Source organism: Poecilia latipinna, unplaced genomic scaffold, assembly GCF_001443285.1.
Source record: "Poecilia latipinna isolate Pla-1442-1.1 unplaced genomic scaffold, P_latipinna-1.0 Scaffold993, whole genome shotgun sequence".
NCBI lineage: Eukaryota > Metazoa > Chordata > Actinopteri > Cyprinodontiformes > Poeciliidae > Poecilia > Poecilia latipinna.
This window is the reverse complement of record NW_015113609.1, coordinates 58,547-80,071: the sequence shown is the minus strand read 5'-3', so window position 1 is coordinate 80,071 and position 21,525 is coordinate 58,547. Positions and strand designations below refer to the sequence as shown.

At 38.3% G+C, this 21,525-nt stretch overlaps 1 protein-coding gene and 1 long non-coding RNA gene across 4 annotated transcripts in view; one reads left to right on the top strand and one right to left on the bottom strand.

The window, feature by feature from the left end:
* LOC106958537 (uncharacterized) overlaps nucleotides 1-11,167 on the top strand; it is a 29,907-nt gene extending 18,740 nt beyond the window's left edge. For 2 of the 3 annotated variants that reach the window (XR_001427170.1, XR_001427171.1), the window contains exons 5-7: nucleotides 8,985-9,199; nucleotides 9,309-9,469; nucleotides 11,032-11,167. This is a non-coding gene — a long non-coding RNA (uncharacterized LOC106958537). The remainder of the gene's footprint in view (nucleotides 1-8,984; nucleotides 9,200-9,308; nucleotides 9,470-11,031) is intronic. The other variant, XR_001427172.1, reaches the window with a different exon arrangement.
* Nucleotides 11,168-14,830: 3,663 nt separating this feature from the next.
* polr2m (RNA polymerase II subunit M) lies at nucleotides 14,831-19,168 on the bottom strand. Its single transcript, XM_015050485.1, has 4 exons — nucleotides 18,789-19,168; nucleotides 16,359-16,880; nucleotides 16,044-16,266; nucleotides 14,831-15,383 (listed from the first exon to the last, which is right to left on the bottom strand). Exons 1-4 carry the CDS (start codon nucleotides 18,896-18,898, stop codon nucleotides 15,240-15,242), a joined length of 999 nt encoding a protein of 332 aa, XP_014905971.1. The 5' UTR covers nucleotides 18,899-19,168; the 3' UTR covers nucleotides 14,831-15,239.
* Nucleotides 19,169-21,525: the final 2,357 nt, after the last annotated feature.

The following is a 21,525-nucleotide window of genomic DNA, read 5'->3' as shown; positions in this document are numbered from 1 at the left end:
AGAAAAGAAAATCCTAAAAGTAAATTTTTTCAAAAAAGTTACTCAAGCATAATTGTAACTAGTTACTACTCAACTCTGCAGTGACTTATAAATAAAATTACTTTTATTTGAAGCACCTATTAGTTTTTTCAGTATTTTGTGTCTTAAACAAGGATGAGCAAATCTCTTTCTAGCTTTTTCATTTAATTATGGAAAGACATCTTCTAATATAGATGTTTACCACAGCAGTAAGTTTGACCTGTCAGGTGTAACTAATAACGTTAATGATGGCCCTATCCCATTTCGGTGGCCCAGTAAGCCATGAAAGGAGCCAAATATGCACAATAGTAGAGGCCTGGGCCTGGCAGAGGAGCGACCACATGAGAAACAGCCAGCATTAATGTTCTCGCCGCTCAAAATGCTGTGAGAAACATCTTCCGAATAACAAGAGAATGATGAATGTTTCCATGTTGCATCAGGATAATGGACAAAATTACCGACTGTAATATTTCCCATTTCTATGTCAAAAAGATAACACTGAGGAACAATCTGACAGCTCAGAAACCTTTTCCATAGTAAACAATATCACTCTCTTATTTAATAACCACAAAGGTGTGTTCCTATTTTAAATTTCCACCAAGGCAGGGAAGAAATATAATTGCTTCAGACACTCTGGTGTGCTGTCGAAATGAAACTGCAGCTTGCTGGATCTCTTGTTTATGGTCTAGAGCTGTTCCAAGCACGTACCAGCCTCACTTAAAATGCAAGTCTGACGTAAAATGAGAGTTCAGACGGCCTGGCCTGCTTTCATCCCACTTAGACAACATAGTTAAAATTACAATTACCTTGCAGCCCGAGTCCAAACCCACTTTGAGGTGTTATATGAGGTATGGCAGACTGGTGGTGAGCACGAATCCTGCTTGGCCAAACGGTAACCAGATCCCCACGGCAATTACACAGGGTAAGTCTGAGGTTTGCTTTAATTTAAAGCAAACCTTCTGCACACAATTATGTTATGAATTAACAACACAACAATAGCTACATTAAAATAATCAGTGAAAAGATGGCAGTTTTTAGAAAGGTTTTGTGTGGATATTTTTAGCCCTCATAAACTGATTGAAAATTACCAAAAATGCTGACAACATCTTCACTTTTAGCCATTTTGACTGAAACCCTTTCCAAACAAAAAGCAAAAACAGGTGTATCTGATAGTCGAATATACATGCGACTATCAGATACACCAAAAGAAAAAATAATCTCTTAAGAAATCATTTTAAATTAACAGTTTCTAGTAATTGCCACATTTAATTGGCAGAGGCTCTTGTTTTTTACTAACCGTTTAAAATGTGATAAGCTAGATTTTTAAAATATTTGTGGGAAAAATTAAAACGCATCCCTCGAGGCACAAAAAATTTAAGTTGCATTAAATGATCTTAATGTTAATAAATAAATTAGTCTACGGATCTGTCAAAAATCTGTTTTGAAGGAGGATTTGTTTTCATTCTTTGAGAGATCTCAGTCATTTGTGTATTCTTCTAAAGATCAAGTCTTATTTAGGATGAACACCAAACTAATTGTCCTTGAATTAGATTAAATAAGTCCTTAAGATACCAAAACAGGACAATAATTCATACTCTTGTTTGGTGGTTTCTCACTTCAGAGCTGGGTTGGTGCCCAAGGTGTGGACAGAAAACAAAACAAAGAGTTTCTATCAGAATCTCTTACCTGTAGTCCAGTCAAATGTAGGGTAGTGTCTTAGTCAGCAGAAGCCCCAAGATTGTTCTTTGGGTTCTGGCAGTTGGTGTGGTATGTCCTTTAATGAACACCGTACTTTGGCTTCTACTACGGGGAGCCGGTGTTCCGTAACGGTCAGAGTTTGCTTGTGGTTTGGAGGGTTAGCAACACTGACCGTTAGCTCCTCACTACAGCCAAATATCAGGTTTAATGACTGAGTCTTTAGTTCTGTGTAGTTTTTCTTAGTTTTTTTAATCTGTACTGTGTTTGGAAAAATTAAAGGAAGTTATGTTAACACGTAGTGTTGGTTTGTGGCTCAGAAGGTGAGCCGAATAAACGTAACGGTCGGAACCACGGCTTTAACCTCCGTGTGTCTGGCTCCTCCCGCCTCAAACTTCATTCCAACACCCTTAAAACACAAAGCAGAGTATTCGGTAGAAGAGAGGTCCATCTCACACGGACAGGGTTACACAAACGTAGGTGGACTCCTGATGACGTACAGTCTTATTTATAGTGGTGGTTCCTGCATGGACGCCACCCTGGCTAACACCTTCCTTCTGCCATTACTCCCACAACTATTATCTTCCTTTCATGGTTGCTTGCATAATACAAACATCCACAGAAATTTTCCCAGTTTGTGAATGCATCATTCCTTCAAATTTGCTAGTTGAGCGTAACTAGAGCTATTGCTCAGTCATGCTAGCACAAGAAAAAGAAGAATTCACAGAATAACTTGTGCTTTACTTCCTGTGGGACAACAAACACGCCTTTATCATGTAATAATCAGCAGCGCATTGGAAATATATGGAGTGCCAACTTTTTATTGCCTGCACATGAATAAAAACACCAGAACACTTGTTCAGGAAACAAGTAAGGCAACAAGAAATAAGTTTAATCATTGATTGGTTTGTGCCACCCCTTTCAAATGCCGTCCTGGGCAACCACCCATACATTTTTTTATCAAAATTCACTACAGGCTCTGTCACAAAGCAGCACCAAAGTAAAATGTTTCTGTGCCACTATATTCTATCATTAACTCCATGGGTGTCCAAAGTGCAGCCCGGGGGCCTTTTGCGACCCTTGAATTGATTCTGTGCGGCCCGTGTCCACGATTCAAAAATAATTTATTTCACCAGACTGTTGATGGTGAAACGCCTAAAAAAAACCTAAAATTTAATTTTCTCTGAACAAAAGGAAGGAAAAGGAAAGAATTAAAACAATATTTAAAAAGAAAACACAAGCAAAAGTTATAAACTATTTCTTTTAACAGCCACATTTTTTCATTTCATTTAAATTTAACAGTATATAGCACTAGAAACATCAAGTAACTTTTACTTGAAAGTAAAATTTATTGAAATAGACCAAAAAAAAACATTTTAAAAAAGAGTCTAGTGTTATTTGTAGCCTAGAATAGATCTAAAATGATTTATCAGGCTAGTACATTTCATTACAATACTGCACATCTCATTTGTTTTTACAAAATAATTGTTTTTGTATTTTTAATAACAAAAGAGATAACATTTTGTGACCCACTGCTACTTTTAACTTCACAGTTGTGGCTCCATAAAGTTTACACAGCTCTGATTTACTTCAAACCAAATTCTTTAGGCCAAAAATATCAAAAATAAAATATTTTTTTCATGACACAAGATCTCAAGCATTCAGTTATTCCATTGAACAAAAAGCCAAAATCATTTTCAGGGTTTGGCGTAATCATAAATTACTTCAAAGGTTCCTGAACTTTGAAATGAACCAAAATAAGATAATTCACATGAGAGAACTTTAATAAATAGTGTAATACGTAGTTTGGCAGGATTTCTGACAAAACCTTTGTTGAACATAAAACGCCGAGGTCATAAAAGCCATCACATCCTGCAGATCCCACCAGTGGGAAAAAGAAGCTGCTTTGTCTGCATCTAAAACACATGTGTCAAACTCGAGGCCCGGGGGCCAAATCTGGCCCACCGTAGCTTTTTATGTGGCCCTCTGGACTCCAAATTACATCAGTAAGTCCCTCCAGTTTTTCACAAATCCACACAAAGTCAGCAAATCCCCATATTTTTTCAGATTTTACTGCAAATTTGGTAACACTTAATTTGACAGGGTGTGCATGAGACTGACATAACACCTGTCAAGAACATGAATGTCTATGACTGTTGTCATGAAGTGTCATTTGGTAAATAATGATACTTTTAATGCAAAGTTGCATTAAAAGTCCATTAAAAGTGCCAACTCTGTATTATTTTGTAAATAATGAAACTTTAATGCATTGAAAGTTCTAACAGACTTTCAATGCAACTTTTAGAGCAACTTTGCATTAAAAGTATCATTGTTTACCGAATTACGCTTCATGACAACAGTCACAGACATTCATAAAGACTCCTTCATGTTCATAACAGATGTTATGTCATGTATTATGCATTATGCACACCCCGTCAAGTAAAGTGTCGCCGCAAATGTTTCTCTAAATCGGTCAAAACCATTGGGTTTAATTGACTGCTGCCTCAGCCTTACTCGATGTCAAGTTATAGTCCGTGATCAATATGTCAAGTAATAAAAAGCCACTTTTACCATCATTCATTAGCACAAAATTAGCATCCAAAAATATGTGATTTTGATTACAAAAATCTTAAAAACAATCACAAAATCCTGGAAGGACTGGGATTAATTGATATTTTAACAGTTAAATGGGTTTTATTAAAACGTTCTGGCACAACCGGCCCTTTAAGAACATTCAGATCTTTGACACGGCCCAAAATGAGTTTGACATTCCTGAGCTAAACGTTATGGCGAGCTCACCTTGAAGTGAACAGTTCCTGCAGGTGAAGTTTCAAACTGAAGGCGTTTTATACGCTAAGTAGTAATAAGAATGAACATTTGTACATATTATGACTTATAAAAGTATTTACTGTTACTTATTCTAGATTAATCCGAAGAAATACTTGAAATTTGCGCTTTAATTTATAAACTTTCTCATCAGTTTTTACTCCTCCAAAGCATAGAGGGTATCAAACCTGGATATAATCAGCAGGAGGACAGTTTAACACACAACACTGCATCTTTCCCTTTAAAATTTTTTTTTTTTTTTACCTCACATGTAGTCCTTAAAAACCCCGCTTAAGAGAAATTACACTGCAGACATTTCTGTAAGTTACAGAGAAGCAAAATAATAAGAAAACCACATCAAAAAGAGTCCTGGCTTTGTAGTGGTTATTTCAAAACAACAAAGAGAATTACGCAGCTGAGTCACGTTATGTTCACTGCTTTTTCCCAGCATGTGTCAGACCTTAAATACATCACTTTTACCATGTGCACAGGTGAAAGGCTGCGGCGCATCAATGCATCTGTCGGGAGATTAATGAAGAGAGCGCTCACAGATTCAGCTGAATAAACACACCAGTCATGGGCTCTTACATACGACTATCACTTCATTCAGGGAGGCACTTTGTGTCGTAAATATTAGATAGACTAAACACACTTCTTTATTAAATCTGTTGCTATTAAATCCTTGAAATGTTTAGTAACTAAGAGTGTGAGTTTAGGAAGTCACACTCTGATTGAGACATATATTAGTTGTCATTATTTTTATAGAAATCAGTTTCCATTTTGACATTAAAGAGTTTTTTTTTTTGTAATTTCTTTTGATCATGATTGATTTGCAAAAGTAATAAAAGGGTAAAACATCCAAGGGGATTAGTACTTTTATAGGCACTGTATTTCCCCTGGAATACTTTGTTCTCGTTAATAATAAGCTTTGAAAGGAATTACGGTAGATGCCGCAGTTGCTCAGCCGTCATCACCTTACTATTATCTAGAGAAGGCGTGCAGGAGGCCGACGTGAGCGCGCTCTCTTTATGCAGTCTGCAGTGCATCCAGAACCGGCCTGCTAACCAGCGCAGTGGCACCTGCAGGGGCTGACACAGAGATGTATACACATGAGAATCAGGACCAGATGCAGCTTGTAAATGCTTGTCAGAGTTTAATAAATTCTTCATTGGTCATGACCATTTTTGTCATGTTGTTATGCTCTGTGCTGACAGCTAAGAAAGAACAGGAAGACAGCTTTTATGAGTTTAGCTTAGGGACTGCGGAGATGACAGTACACACACTGCAGGAATTAGACTCCACTGCCGGGTCCTGCAAATACATTACTCTTGTTATGGCTAAGGGAAACTTAAGCTGGGTGTAGATGTTTTGAGTTTTGTTATTTGACAGTAATGTGATCAGATATGTGGAAAGTGCATTTTATTTTTTGTTTTGTTTAAAGGCCACTCCTGCCTGTCAGTATGTTAAGTTGTTTTACTCCCATGTGTAACAGCATCCTAACATCGCCCTGCTTTAATGCGCTCCTTCTTCTCTTGTTTTCAACTCCAAATGGTCAACATCAAAGATGTAGCTTATGCTGCGTTCAGGTTCTCCTCTGAGCTGGGAAATTCAACTGGAAGTCACATTTACCACTGGAAAACTGGGAGCAATAATGATTGGTTAAAGGCACCAGCAAAATGACGTATTTCCCCTGACGTATTCTGTCACTTGCTTTCAAAATAAAAAAACAGGAGTTATGACCTTTTCAGCTTATTCAGCTGTAACTGAACTCATCGTTACAGCAGCAAAGACTGAAATTTTCATGACTGAGTTTTACGTACAGCTCCAGAAAAAATTAAGAGACCATTTAAAATGATCCGTTTCTCTGATTTTACTTTTTGTAGATAAGTTTGAGTAAAATGAACATTGTTCTTTTATTCTATGGACTACTGAAATTCCAAGCAAAGATTTAGTATTTGCAGAAAATAACGAAAAAGTTGCAGCGCTTTCATACTTCAAATAAAGCAAAGAAAACAAGTTGATATTCACGTAGAAACAATACTGATGTTTTAACTCAGGAAGAGTTCAGAAATCAGTATTTGGTGGAATAACGACGAGGTTTTCAATCAGGTTCAGAGCAGTGGACTCTTAGTTTTTACCAGAGCTGCATATATTCACAAATGTCAACACTTTTTTGTATTTCTGTGTTATGAAAGTTTCCTTTCAAGAAACGTCTCAGAAACAGCTGCAGAACATCCACAACAAGAAAGGTTTGGTGGAATAAAAGTGAAGTAATTGTTGTCTCTTTTTCTTCTACGCTCACTCGTTGCCTCTTTAAACTGTAAAATCTGTCTGTGTCTGTAGGTGTTTACCCCAAAAACACTTTGCTCACTGAAATGTTGTATATCAGCTGGAATGTAGTTACTCAGCAAAGGAAGTCATCTTAGAAGAGGGTGTAGCTGCCTGTCTCTCCGTCGGGCTCTGTCTCTGAGAAAACAGAACGTTAATGAATAAATACGGGCCTCCCACTCCCACTCAGTCTCATCTGGTTTATCAGAAATCCAGAGCTGTTCTGCAGAGTGTGCACTCCAACATGCTATATTGCAATCAAAAACACCTGGCCTCAGGGCTTGGAATGGTCACAACATTACAGCTCAGGAACGAGCCAGCCGCTCCATATAGCCCCCATAATTGTTGGACAGAGGAGGATTTCAGATTGTTGTGTTTTTATTGCGTAGTTTTACTGTTGTTGTAGCACATTAGACCCCGGGCCAATTTGAAACGCCCAACGCAGGCTTTATGATCATAATTTTGCAAAACAAATAGAAAGTTCCTTCTCAAAGATCTACACAGCGCTGACACTGCACAGATGTGAAACGCTTGTATGGGAAATAAAGTCTTACTAGAGCAGGTTTTTAGTGTGCAGATTGAAGCTTGTGCAGGATCTGGCCAGTGTGTTTGAGTATTTTCAGGAAAACAAAACCGAAATACTGAATTCAACGTAAATTTCTAGTGTTTTGTAACTGGGACTCTCCCACGCAAGTTTGCGTTAACTGTAACTGCGATACTCCCTGGATAACACCAAACGTAGCTGAGCGCAAACACAAACACAGTCTGCTGCTTAAATCCACCAAGTGACAAAGTGAAGTGAAACTTGCCCAAATCCAGAGACTAAAACCTCAGAAGCATAAAACAGGGAACGTTTGCTTTACTCTGAAAGTTTACGCTGGAAGTCTTGCTTTCTCTCACTCTCTTGCAGCGTACATGTTTCAACTTGTCCCGGTGTGTCGTTTTCTTTTTTAAATGTCAACACAGTTTAGTTTGAGTCTCTTTCTCACAGCGTAACTTTGAGGTGAGTGTTACTACCGCAGCCTGTTGGGTTCACTGACTGAAAAAAACATCAAGTTTTTCAGTTTCTGACAACTTTGTCTGGGCAGATTGAAATAAAAATAATCCCATTCTGGACAACAGGCAACATTTAGGTGCATTTTAAGAAAAATGACCTTACTTATTGATCCACGGACATTTATAGTGTGAAACATTTTCCTTAGTATGTTTACAAGTGGTGCATTCACAGACCTGTTCTCTATAAATCTGAGCGCTCTCAACATTTTCTTACACTTTGGCTCATGTTGGACAATATTAAAACATAAAAGCTTATAGAAACGGATTGTGAGCTGTTGTGTAGGCCTGTCGCAATAATCAGTAGATCAATTAATGGCATGATTAATTAACTTTTCATTTGCATGATTTATCGATTTTCTCTTTTTCTACCAAAAACTGAACAAAAATCTTAGGTCTGCCCAAAGACTTCATGTTCATGCTGTTTTGTTTATTTATTTTGCATATTTAAAATGTCTTCCACCTCCAGGGTTAAATATTAAATAACATTTAAAGTCTATTGATCTTTGAGAATGTGCTCCTGCATTATTATGCCATATCCACGGTATTACTTGAAAATGGTCTCAAAACAACAATCCTATAATTCATCATGTAGCAGACGCTGTTGTCGCGACAGGCTTGGTGTTGAATTTTACAGAGGAGATGCTTCTTAAAAAGGCCCCGTCACTTACAGACCACAAAACCCAAGATGAAGAGAGCACATCAACCGAAAGTGGAGTGCAAAAAACGTTTAAAAGAAGTTGGATGTGAGTTCATTGTTGTAACATTAATGAGAGTACAAGAATAAGAGTGATGCTGGTCCGTATGAGCAGGCTGCCAGGCCGGCTCTCTGGTTTCTGCCCCCTGCCAGGCCCTGGCAGCCCCGCCTCCCCCCCACAGAGACGGCTTCCTTGCCGTGATGAGCTTTTGACAGGCCCCAAAACAGCCTGCTTAATACTGTGCCAGGGCAGACATGGAGCGGCTGGGATCCTGGCAGCTTCTTGGCCCACGCTCCGCATCACGGGCCTCAACCCATTTCACCCCTCCTCCTCCTCCTCCTCACTTTCTCCATCCTTTCTTCCTAGGGCCTCAGGATTGTTATGCAAAGCTGGCCAAGCAGAGAGTGTGGGAGGGCTGTCAAGCACACATGTGTCCAGATCATATTTGTACGATCTCCCGTCATGGTGAGAGACACGGGTTCAGACTGTGAGCTCTTATCTGCTCTGTGACGGATGGAAAGGCTGGAGCCCGTCCTGGAAAAGGATCCCCATCCCTGAGGCTCGTTACCTGGAATCAAGAGGTGAATTTGGCTCAAACAGATGTGGATCATTCAGAATCCCCAAACGGTTCTGGACTCACATTTGCTCCTCGGCTTTGATAAAATGTGTAACTACTTAGTTAATTCTCAGAACTTGGTGGGTTTTTAAAAGTAAACCACGGCGTCAACGTGACAAACAAAAGCAGACAGAAAATCCGCCACTGCCATCCTGTGGTGACCTGAGGGTACTGCGCCTGCAGAGCAGCAACATGGATAACTCATTACAGCCACACCATGCCTTTTCCATTTGTGGTGAGTTTTATGGCTTCTCCACTGTAAACATTATTCCAAGAAAAAAGAAACATAACGCATGTGTTGTGACATTTGAGTCCTACAGAAATACTGTGGGTTTTTTAACTACTTTTACATTAAACCTGCTAATTATTTGGCAAAAAAAAAACCTAATGGGGAGAAAAAACAGTCCAAAGTTATAAAAAAAAACTAGCAGCGCATGTTTAGTGAAATAACATGTGTATTTTATCACTCTATTACAAACAGATGTGTTTATCTGAGACACAAAAGTAACTAAAATAATAATTTGTTATTTATTTCACTTATTAAATCCCAGTTATGATAAGAGGATGGAGATGAACAGAAGGATTTAGAGCATTTGTTGTGTTACAGAGCAGAAAACTGGCTCTGTACTGTTAAAACAACATTTGAAATAATAAAAATATAATGTAAAAGGTGGAAGACAGTCAGACTGACAACCAAAAACCTGGGTAAAGTAACTGGTTAGAAATCACCACAACCTCAAACGGACCAGAAACAAAAGTTTAAATGTGAATAAAATAAGAAACACAGGTGAAAATATTACTTGATCAATTTGAATGGATCCATTCTTCTCCACAGAGGAAATCCTTGTCCATTGTAACACTTGTCATCTCCAACATTTGTAATGTTTTTAGTCTTTCTATAATGTCAGTAACCTGCTTCAACAACTCAGTATTTATAAAGCAGCACTGAAGCAAAAAGGTGTTTTAGTTTTTAGTTTTGACAGATTGTATATTGATGTTCTGTAATCAGATGGATCCACATTTCTGCCGTCTTTTTGGAAAACTGATGTTAGTTTCCACCTGATAAGAAAGATCATCCAGACAGACTGTTCTCAGGAAAAGATGCATAAATCATAAACAGCTGCTGAAATACTGCTATCCTAAGAGGACGTTCTCAAGAACGCAGACGTTGCATTTGTAATGGTATCTTTAAGTTAGAATGCATTTTGAGTTATTGCTTTTTTCTTTGATTTCCTAATATGTCTTTTCATTTCGGGATGTGAAGTTAATAGTTGATTAATTTCAGGAAATTGGAGGCATGAGAAGCAGGACTGAGACTTGACATATTGAGCTAATAAAATATTACACTGTAAAATAAAAAATAAAATAAGTTCAGGGCATTGAAACTTTAATATAAGATCTCACCATTTCTATGCAACGCATGTTAATCATTTATATGTACTGAGCTACATGCTGGTGGTATTTTATGAATCAATGGTGAAAATCCTCTGCATCGATGCTTACACTGTGGAGTTAATCTGCAGATCAGAAACAATATCCTCATCATTAGTTCAATGCACTTCAATCAGTGCTAAACTCAAAACATTATTATCAGATTCCGGCTTGATTTCAGTGTCTGTGAGCCACATTTAACAAAAACATCCTCAGGAAAAGCTCTGAGCAGATCCTCGTTGAGCAGTCTAGCCTCCTTATGGATGCTACAAACATCTTGAGAACGTAAAATCCAAATAAATCATCCCTCTGACTATTGTTACAACCAACACTCACTTCCAAACACCATCTTCTTCTTCTTAACAGATCAGCCCTGCAGTCAGGCGTTATTTTCCCGTCCACATTCTCTATGAGACAGCTGCAGGACCCTTGTGAGTGTTGCAGCCACATATCATGCTTCCTCAGGCAGCCAACAAACATGACATGAACTATGAGCTGGCTCACCGTCTCTCTCTCTCACACACACACACACACACACACACACACGCTTGTTTCACGGTGAGATAACTGGAGCGCCCGGCACCTCCGTCCTGTCAGGAAAGTATTTTCTTTTCTCGTCGGCCTGTCAAGAGAACGCAGACACCTACCAGCGCAAAGTCACAGATATTTGCTTCTCATTTGCAGCTCATCTCATTTGCATATGAATCTTTTTTTTTTTCATTTTGCATGAGTTAAAACCGACAAGCTCTTTTTTTTTGTTTCCCATCAACATATTCAGTGCTGTAATGTAATGCTGAAGCAAACAAGTTTCTTTCAGTTCTTTTTTGCTTTGTTTTGCTTTTATTGAGGAACACGTCCAAGTAAATAAATCTCTAACTTAGCAAGTTTCACAGTTTATAAAATGTCTACACACAGCCATAATTAATATTTGACATGTAAAAAAGTGTTTTTTTTAAATGGTATTAATAATTATAATTACAAAAAAATAATATTTTTGTTTGAAAATCAAACAAAAATATGTTCCAGGAAACCGATAAAAAACAAAGACTTTGCTGAACCACACAGCTGCTCTGGTTAATCTTATCCTTTAGTGATGGAAGAGAGGTTACAAGAATTAAAATGATTTAATTAAACAAATGCATCATCAGAAGAAGAGCACACAAACATCACTGCATGTGTAGCATGTCATCCATGATTATAGAACATGTAAAACAACATTTACATGACTAAAGATGGACGTTTCTCCAGGCTGAGTCAGACTCACACGAAGTGAAGTTCAGAAGTTTCTGATTAATACAACTTGTTTTCTATATGTGACAACACAAAGCTAAGTCTGACACAAAGACAACACCTTCTTTCTTTATTTATTATCTATTTCTATAGGTACAAACCAACACTGAACACTGTTACATTTATGGTTTTAGCTCGTTTTCAGTGCACATCCCAGGTGCACCGACTGCAGTTTTCTGACCGATTTCTGTTCACCAATCTTTAAAAAGCCAAACCTGCCGATTCCGATTATGGCAGGTACCAATAGTTTTGTCTGAAGAGTTGCTGAATTTAGCAAGAAAGTCACTGAGTTAGTAAAAGTGTGGTGACTACTGTCAACTCCAAACATGCAGATATGCTCACCGATCTCCTAAAATGAAGGAAGCCTTCAGCTGACCGATACATTGGAGCACCCTTAGCTAAAACAATGTAAAAAACAATAAAACAACATTGTTAAATCAACATAACATCACATTCACAGTGAAGCATGGTGGTGGCAGCATCATGATCTGGAATGAACTAATAAAAAGCTCCAAATGCGGATCAGTTTAGATTAAAATCGTCATGTGTCTGCTAAAAAGCTGAAGATAAAGAGGGAAGTTATTTGTCAGCATCCCTGTAAATCCAAACCACATTTATTATTATTATCATCAAATGTTTCAACTCACAAAAATCTGATGATTTAACCTGGGTGTGCAGGCGCTGGGTTTGGTGGAGATCGGCTGTAATCATCTCTGCAGAAAGCTGCTGTGCGCTGCATTATTTAATCTCCTTATATGCCCTGAAAAAATATGACACAAACATCAGAGAATGGAAAAACAATGAGCTCAGACTTTGCAACCTGGCAGACATAATCAAATCATTGTGCTGAGGGTCTAACTCGCATTAAACGCCAGTCTATACATCATACTGTATATCTAATTTAAGGCTGAGCAGACGGCTCTTTGAAGACAAAGTTTTGAAATCACATTCCAGTTTCCCCTCCCAAACAGCAAATTATTTCTACTCCCGCAGGACGTGTGATTTCGGACCCCGAGTTGGAGCAAATCACTTGCAGACTACTTCATGAGGAGCTTATTAATCTGAGTCAAGGGGTCTGGGATCTGAGCTGAAGTATAAACAACCTCCTCATCAATGGCCAATGTTAGAAAAAAACAAGAGTCTGCTAAGTTCCACCTCACAACCTCTACAGATATTTAGAAACCGGTGCGATGCCAGAGAGCGCAGAGAAGGGCTGCGGCAGAAATATGCGCCATAATTGAGAACAGTCTGCAAGTGTATGTAAGCAAGGTATGGTGTAATTAATCCCAGTGCAGAGAGGATCCTCTGCAGAGCGCGATCACGTATTCGTCATCTGACGTCACCGTGGGCCCATCAGATACAGTTTCTAAATACCCAGCCGTTACTTGTTTCCCTTCTCTCTTCAAAACATCTTCTGCCGTTACTTCAGCCACAATTAGTAGAGGTTATCAAGGGGCATCTGTCACCAAACTGTGACCTGCAGAAACCCACCCTCACTTCCCCTCCAAAGGTGCCTCAGCGCCTTATTTCCTCCTTATTACACCCCCATTTCAGGCCCTTTAAATATGGAAAGCTAGCAGAGCTGCGAGACAGATGACGGGAAAGGAAAGGCAGATTGGAAAGATGCTGGCACTTCTTATCTACCATATATTAGCAGCTGAGAAATGGGGTTTGCCATATTCCATTAGCCTGCTGCCGTCCCGTCATCGCCTGCCATTCCCAGCGAAAACATGATCCAAATGCAGTCCAGATGTCTCAGCCATCAAGCCTTAATAACTCACTACCCCACATTAATCTTATCAAGCGTGTGATGGATTCTTGTCTGATAACATCTCACAGCGCTTCAAAATATAAGTTCCTGCAGCTGACCACAGCTTTACTGCGAGCTGATTGGTAGCCGCCTCCCTCCCCCGCCTCCTCACTCCTAAATAAGCTAAAATATATTTGATATTTTTAATTTATCCAAATAAAAACTATTCTTCTATTATTTGACCGCTTGGATTTCCATCTCAGTGCTGTTTATTTATAGAAATGCTGGAATTGCAGACTGAAGGTGATAAATGAGGAGGATTTTTTGATATATTTTCCTTGACATTTCCTTATCTGCATCTAGGAACTATTCCACATAACTCAAGTGTGGTAGTTAATCACATCTCTGTGGTTTATGAGGTCTGTATTTTCTTTAGATGGGACTTTCTGCAGGTCATAACATGCATTCAGTTATAAGAGAAATGGGCTAGAAAATCATTTTTACACTACTAGTGTTCTCAGGTTTAACATACAAGTTAAAGGTGAAGTCAAATAAATCAGTGACATTTACATCACTTTTAAAAGTCAACCACCTGGGCTTCCTTAGAAATAACATTTTACCAACTGAATGAATTTGATTAATTACATTTATACCTGAATTGAATGGTATGTAACTGAACCTATATGTTATATTTACTGCTATAAATAGGATTTATCACATTTGAGAGCTAAAGAATAGAAAGCTAAGGTAGCGTATAGACCCCCAGTCCAGCAGGGGGTGCCCAAGAGCACTTTCACTTTGCTCACACGGAAGCAAGATTTGTCAATAAGCTTATTTTAAATCTCTTCAAAGGTTTGACTCGTAAATTTTACGTAATTTTCCACTCCTATGGAGTGGATAGTGGAGCAGTAAACATTATTGATAGACAAAAACTGTAATTGTAACTGTTCTACAAATGTCTACACAAATGAATTAACAGGATTAAACAAGTCTACCTACTTTAAGAACCCCTCAACGGAGCAAATGTGTTTCATAAAGACAGAAAATAAAGAAAGAAAACAAACAAACGCAGCAAAACATGCCTCATTCATTCTTGTACTTGTAGATCAGTAAAGACAAATCCAGTGAGAAGCTCAAAATTAAGCTTTATTAAGTTTTGTTTGACATCTTGTAGCCCTCAGGCCTGAGAAAAACATATAAAGGTGTGAATTAATTGTTGCATAGTGCCTGCTGCTGAAGAAATCCTCAACACAGTTAGGCTGAAGCTTCACATGAACCACACCAGACTGATCATTTTAAGACTCCTCGTCACTTCAATGTACTTTTATACTGGCAAGACTTTGTAACATCCGGTCCCAACATAAATTAAGTGACAATCAGTTTCCTTCAGTGTTTGACGGCGAAAAACTATTCACAGTGAGGAAGGACTGATTTTCTCTCTGGTCTTGAAATGGGAAACCCTGAACCATGAGGTCCAAAGCCTCTTTCCGTCAGAGGCCAAGGTTACACCGTTTTCCCAAGCTGTCCATCCAAATCAGTCCTCCTCAGATGAGAGGTGGGCTCCTTCATCGTGAACCTCTCTGTAGGTGGCCATGGGGCCGCCGTCAGGAGTGTAGCTCCCCATAGAGATCTTCAGTCCTTCAGACAGTTTCTGGGCAGCCAGTTTGGCCTGCAGCTCCTGAAAATAAACCCCAACACAGAAAGACAGCTGACATGAAAAGGTTGGTAAACAGAGAACCAGCAGCAAAGCTAGTGGTGTTAAAACCTTTAACTATGAATGATAAAGAGCCAGAAGCAGCAGCAGCAGCAGCACGGGAGTTTGGCTCAGGAGTCTGGCAGTGACAACCAGCGACTGGATGCTGCCCTCTACTGGTGATGGAAAAGAACTAAAGCCAACTCTATTATAAACGACAACAAAATGTGAATTAGCCACTACAGTGCTTTGCTAAAGTATTCATGCCCCTTAAACATTCACGATTTTGTTTCAAACCAACTCAAAGAGGAATAGTCATAATATTCAAAGCAAATGGATTCATGGTTGTTGTTTTTTTTTTGCTTGTTTGTCTTTTTTTACAAATCTGAAAAGTATGGCATGAACCTCTATTCAGCATTTTTACTTTGATGCTCCCAAATAAAATTGAGCACAACCAATTGCCTTTGAAAGTTGCCAAATTTATGAAAGAAATACAGCTCTAGACTCTTCTTCAAATACCTGAGATGTTTGTTAGAGAACAAGTGAAGAAACAGCATCATAAAAAAAAAAAAAAAAAAAAAAACAGCAGACAACAAACAGATAAAGTTGTGGAGTTGTAGTTATTGAGAGAAAGTCAGCACCAACCTGCTGTTTCTTCGTCTGTTCTCTGACAAGAGCGGCCGACTCTTCTAAAGACAGAAGCTGTGCTGGGCTGTGATGAAGAGGAGGGAGTTTGGCTGCAGTGATGTCATCCAGGTGCTTCCTGTCGCGCTCCTTCCTGTCCAGAGCGGAGAGCGGCGACCCAGTTTCAGAGGAACGCCCAGAAGATAAAGATCCTGATGGAGAGCCGTCATGTCTCTGGGGAAGTCTGGATAATATGGAGGAGAAGATGGTATTCATCAACAAAGTGAGAGAACATTGAAACAAGAGAATGACACTCATGAAATTATGTGCTCTTACTGATTTGGTTTGAATTTTTGCTTCTTGGGAGCTGCAGACCTCTCGGTTTTTTCTAAGACAGTCATATAGTGAGGCTTTTTAGCCGGCTGCTTTACAAGAAAGTAGTTATCTTTTGCCTTGCTGTTTAATTGTTCATTTAATTCATCAGCTCTTGCTTCAAACAGAGTAACTCTGTCCAAGGCAACCACAAGATCACTTTCTTTGGTGTGATCAGAGTTCACTGCAGCTGTCTCTGCTGTGGAGACACACTGATTCTGCTGCTTGTCCAAAGATGTGTCCTGTGTACCATCACCTGCACCACCCTTATTCTCTTCATTCAGGCGTGAAGCTGCTGGTGTGAAGGGTGCAGCACGGTGCTGGTAAGAGAAAGCTTGGTGATACTTGGACTGTAACTCTGCTCTGGCAGCAGACATCAAGCTCTGCCTCCTCTCCTCCTCACTGCACTCTTCTATGGCGAAACGCACTTTCTCTGCAAAGTCTTGGATTTTCTTTCCTTTGTCAGGAAGAGTCTGCAAGAACCGCCTGCATAACAAGAAAAATCTGTTATGCTTTACCTTAATCAAACAATAGACGTACACTGATAACATACGTTACAGATGCCACTGTGCAACAATTTCTGCATTTTCAACACAAAACATACACAAATATACAATCAGCAATGTCTTGAGTACTTACAATGAAAGAAATTTAATCCTGCACAAATAAAATAGAGAAAAAAATTCACTTGTTTAAACAAAAGAAAATAAAATAAAAATATAAAAAACGTAATTTACAAAGAGAAAACTGATTTGAAATTAAAATAACCAGAGAAAAGCATTATGTCCACTAATAACGGTGAATATAAACGGCAGTTACGAACGTTACGGCAGTTACGAACGAAGCGGAAGTTGCAGCAAAAAACACATTGATGACTAATATTAACACAAAATATACTAACATGTTAGCAGTGTAACAATATTTAAATACAGGCGTAACAGCCGCGACTTAATATGCCAGTTAAATACATCTATAATCACAACGGCGAATACACGACGGAAAACATGCAATCTACCGAATACAGACAGAAGCTAACTACAAAATAACTGTCCGAATTACATATATCACCAGTAGCTTGGAAAACTACAAAAATAATTTCAATATATTTACTTTACATTGTAAATCACTTTTAGTTTGTAAGAGTTGCCTTTTATTGTGCTTGTGAATCACAGAGGTGACAACTATTACTGTGATGCCACGGCCAGAGCTCGTTTATTCTGAACTGCGCATGCCCAGAGCCAGAAACTACAACCTCCCCAGCAGACCAACAGTGGCACGATAGTGCCCTATATTATATAAAACAAATAGAAAAGAAGTTAAACCTGAAGTATGTGCCTTTAAAAAAAAGTTTTTTGTTTGTTTTTTCTTTTTACATATTCATTAAAACTGTCGTGACAGTATGGTGAATATACTATATTCACCGGTATATTCTTGATTTTATTTTTCTGTAGAAAAATAAAATCGAGCTCCTGTGCCTTCTCCCAGTGCAAACACACAAAATACACAGCTGAGTCAGAAACAACCAATCAGAGTCAGGAGGGGGGACTTAGTGCTGTCAGTAATTCTTGTGTATGCCACTCACACCAACAGCAGAGCCTGTCATGACTCCTTAGGCTAATTAGCAAGGCCACTAATCACAGCAGATAAACACTTGTCTTGGGAAAACAACGTTGGTGGAGAATGCTAGATATTGAGCTCAGTGTGCTAGCTCTATAGCTAGCACATTGAGCAGCATGTACAAGAGCATGATTGACAGTGCTTATCCTTAGCCTTCCCCCTGAGTCTGATCTATTAGTAACATGCAGACCTAATCACACTTTTAAGAACATATGCTGAGTCAGCCAGTTGATATGGTTGTCCTGCTTCACTTCAGCTTGATCTCATTGATTCAGGCCTGCATACAGCTTCAACACATACAGCCAATTCACATGAAGGCTTTTTCTTACATATTTTATTTCAAAATTTCATGTTTTTAAAGCCTCTAATTTCCAGAGTTGTCAATCCTTGTAACCTTTTATGAGGTATAAATATAAACATAAACTTTCAATACAGAACCTGTAAAAAATATAAAATAAAATAAACAGATTGATTATGTGATAGATGGATGAATACATAAACACATTCTTATCCACACCTGAAACGTATTACTTTGCCAAACTGAGACGAAACCCTGAACATAATAAACTTTTTCCAAGTGGAGCTCAACAAAAAACTCGTTACAAAGGCATTATTAACATTTATTTATCCCTACAAGTGTGTTTTTAATTATCTAAAAACACACTTGTATGAGCTCAGTAATCCATATTTAGCTAAAATGAGAGTAGACACAAAAGGTACAATTGAAGAGAGAAAGCGAATATCACCACAGCTGTCATTGTGTTTTATTGTACTTACTTGTTAGATAGGATCTTTTCCTGCCGGAGCAGCAGCTCCTGGAGCTCCTCTAAGCTGTGGCTCCTCAGGTCTCCAACCTGTCCCTGCCGCTCTGTCGACGGTGAGGACATCGCTGCTCTTAGCTACTGACAGCCATTCGCTAACAGCGGCAGCTCCGGTTGAAAAGTCAACATCAACATGTACCAAATCTAAAAAAAAAAAAACAGCTACTAAAATACAGATTCTTAATCATTAAAAAGACCTAAAAACTTCCAGAGACGGAGGTTTCACTCCAAAGCACACACGACCCAATAGTATTTGAAAGTAGAGTCCGTTTTCTACTTCGTTTGAGGAAGTGAAATGTCACAAACTGCGCTCTATCGCCCCCACCGTTAGACATTCATAAGTAGGTCGTTTCCATGGAAGCAAAAGAAGCGTATTTGCTGCCCTCTTCCGGTCAAATTTGGTTAACAGCACCACCATTGAGATTTTATGGATGATTTTATGCAATATTCGCGTTTTTTTCAGGCATAGTGGCACTGATATACAACTATTTTTATCTTATTGTATTACAAATGATGTGTTCTATTGTTTCAAAATTGTTTCTCTATTGTTTCAAATTAATTTCTTCATTACACTTGCATTTTGAAAACAACAAAACAAAAAGAAAACTCTTTGAACTGGTCTAATTTTTTTCCTCTATGAAAGTAAGATGTTTTCCTTTATTCCAAATGTTATGACAGTTAAATATTTCTTGTCTATTATTTCCAAAAGTGGAACTCATACATTATATCAATTTATTACTGTCAGTGAAATACTTCAAGTCTTTTATTTATTTATGATTGTGGCATACAGATGTCGTGGGCTGCACAGTCATTGAGAAGACTGGTAACTGGACAGATGTCCAGAAGACTGTCATTATGACTGAGGAAATGCCAAAAAAACGTTGTTAAAAGGTCAACAGGATTCAATTGTAAAAATGTGTCACGTACTTAAAGATCTCACAGAGAAGGTATTATCTCTCAACCAAAAATGATACGCAATAAAGGTAGAATATGCTCTGATTTGATGACACCAAAACTGAACTTTCTGTCCTACATTCAAACTAAAACCAGCCAACAAAATCACAGACCAAGCCGTCCTCTCAGTGAAACATGGTGGTGGAGAAACAATGCTGTAAGGATGTTTTTGTTAAGAGTTAATGGGAAGATGACTGGAGCAAAAACAGGACAATCTTGGAAGGAAATCTGTTAAAAATTTTAAAAAGGTCTGTGGTGAAGGTTGTACTTCTAACAGGAAAATGAAAATAAACATAAAGCCTGAGCTACAATGAATACAGTAGATCAGAGGATATTATGTGATTTTTCTTCACTGTTGCACTACCTTGTGTTTGTCCTGTTGAAACACTGCGGTTTGTTGATATGTGATAAAATGCAATCCCACTGCAGGTTGTAAAATATCTCATATGTTCAGAGGAATGTTGGTGTTTAGATATTTCTCGTTGGCTGACCACCAGTGAAACCAGTCTGAACTTTTCCAGCTTCGCAGCCTCAGATTTTCCACAGCTGCATTTCCTGTCCGGATGTTTTCCAACCACTGAACCAAACCATTTCTCATTTAGCTCAGCAGACAATGGCCCACACTTTAACCGAGAAGTTGCAGCTGTGTCCCTCACAGCCAGTGTCAAAGGTCAAAATCTGTTGAAATGAAGTTTTTTTTTTCTTATATTCTCACACGGCTGCAAAGTTTAAAAAAAAAAAAAAAAACAGCAGACTTTATTTCTATTATGTATTTACAAAATTCAGTACCAATATGTTTATTAATGAAATTATAAATCCTACTGTGTAGTTTAAAACATTGATGCTCCCCCCATCCAGTCAACCAGATTTTGATTCAAATTTCTCTCAGGCTATCTGGATTCTTTTTGATGAAATCTTGAAGTCTGGATTTATTAATTTATTTACACACACTTCCTTCCTGTGAGAACCGTGCAGTTGGTTTATTTGTGTAAATAAGCATTTAAATCACTTCCAAAATGTTTTTTTTTTCTGTCCACATTTTACGTATTTTTGACACAACCTTTTTTAAGTCATCTATAAAAGTACTCTCAGTCACAATCAGTCTGTTATGGCACAGAAGGTGGAAAGCAATGCTTGTGGCTCAGTAATGGCAGTAACTTTATTATCAACAAAAGCACAACTGCAAATTCTTAGTACTCAAAATGTCCAATAACCCTGTTGTCAATACAGATATTTATTCCCATCACCAATATGAGACAGTAGGATATGTACACAAAGGCACAATGCAAGTTAATAAATATTATTTACAGGGCATGAACAACAGCAAAATATGTCATTTAATATATACAAATAAAAAACATTTAGAAATACCAACAATAACCATATCAATCCCTAACCAGGACAGATATTTTTAGCTCAGTAAGCGTGGAAAATGGGCTACATCTGCTGTATATAAAAAGACAATAAAAAAATTAATTCAGTTTATTACACCCCACTGAGAGCAACATGTGTTATTACAAAAGCTGCTGACTTCATACATCATCAATAACACTCTTTTCCATCATGCCTGGCAGAGGCAGTAAGATGATTTTAACTTTCACCATTGTGATCAAAAATCAGAAAAAGTGAAAATAGTTCACCAGGGGAAACAAAGAACGTGTTTCATAAACTTCATTTTTACTTGTGCAAATCTGTTTTGAAAAGCTTTATCCATGGTAAATGAGAACAATAAACAGGAC

Bases quoted from the DNA above. Each gene is read 5' to 3' on its own strand.
- polr2m (XM_015050485.1), bottom strand. From the start codon at position 18,898: ATGTCCTCACCGTCGACAGAGCGGCAGGGACAGGTTGGAGACCTGAGG. The intron at 16,267-16,358 runs GTAAGAGCACAT...CATATTATCCAG, and splicing joins CAAAAATTCAAACCAAATCA to ACTTCCCCAGAGACATGACG. The intron at 15,384-16,043 runs GTTGGTGCTGAC...GTTTATTTTCAG, and splicing joins AACAGACGAAGAAACAGCAG to GAGCTGCAGGCCAAACTGGC.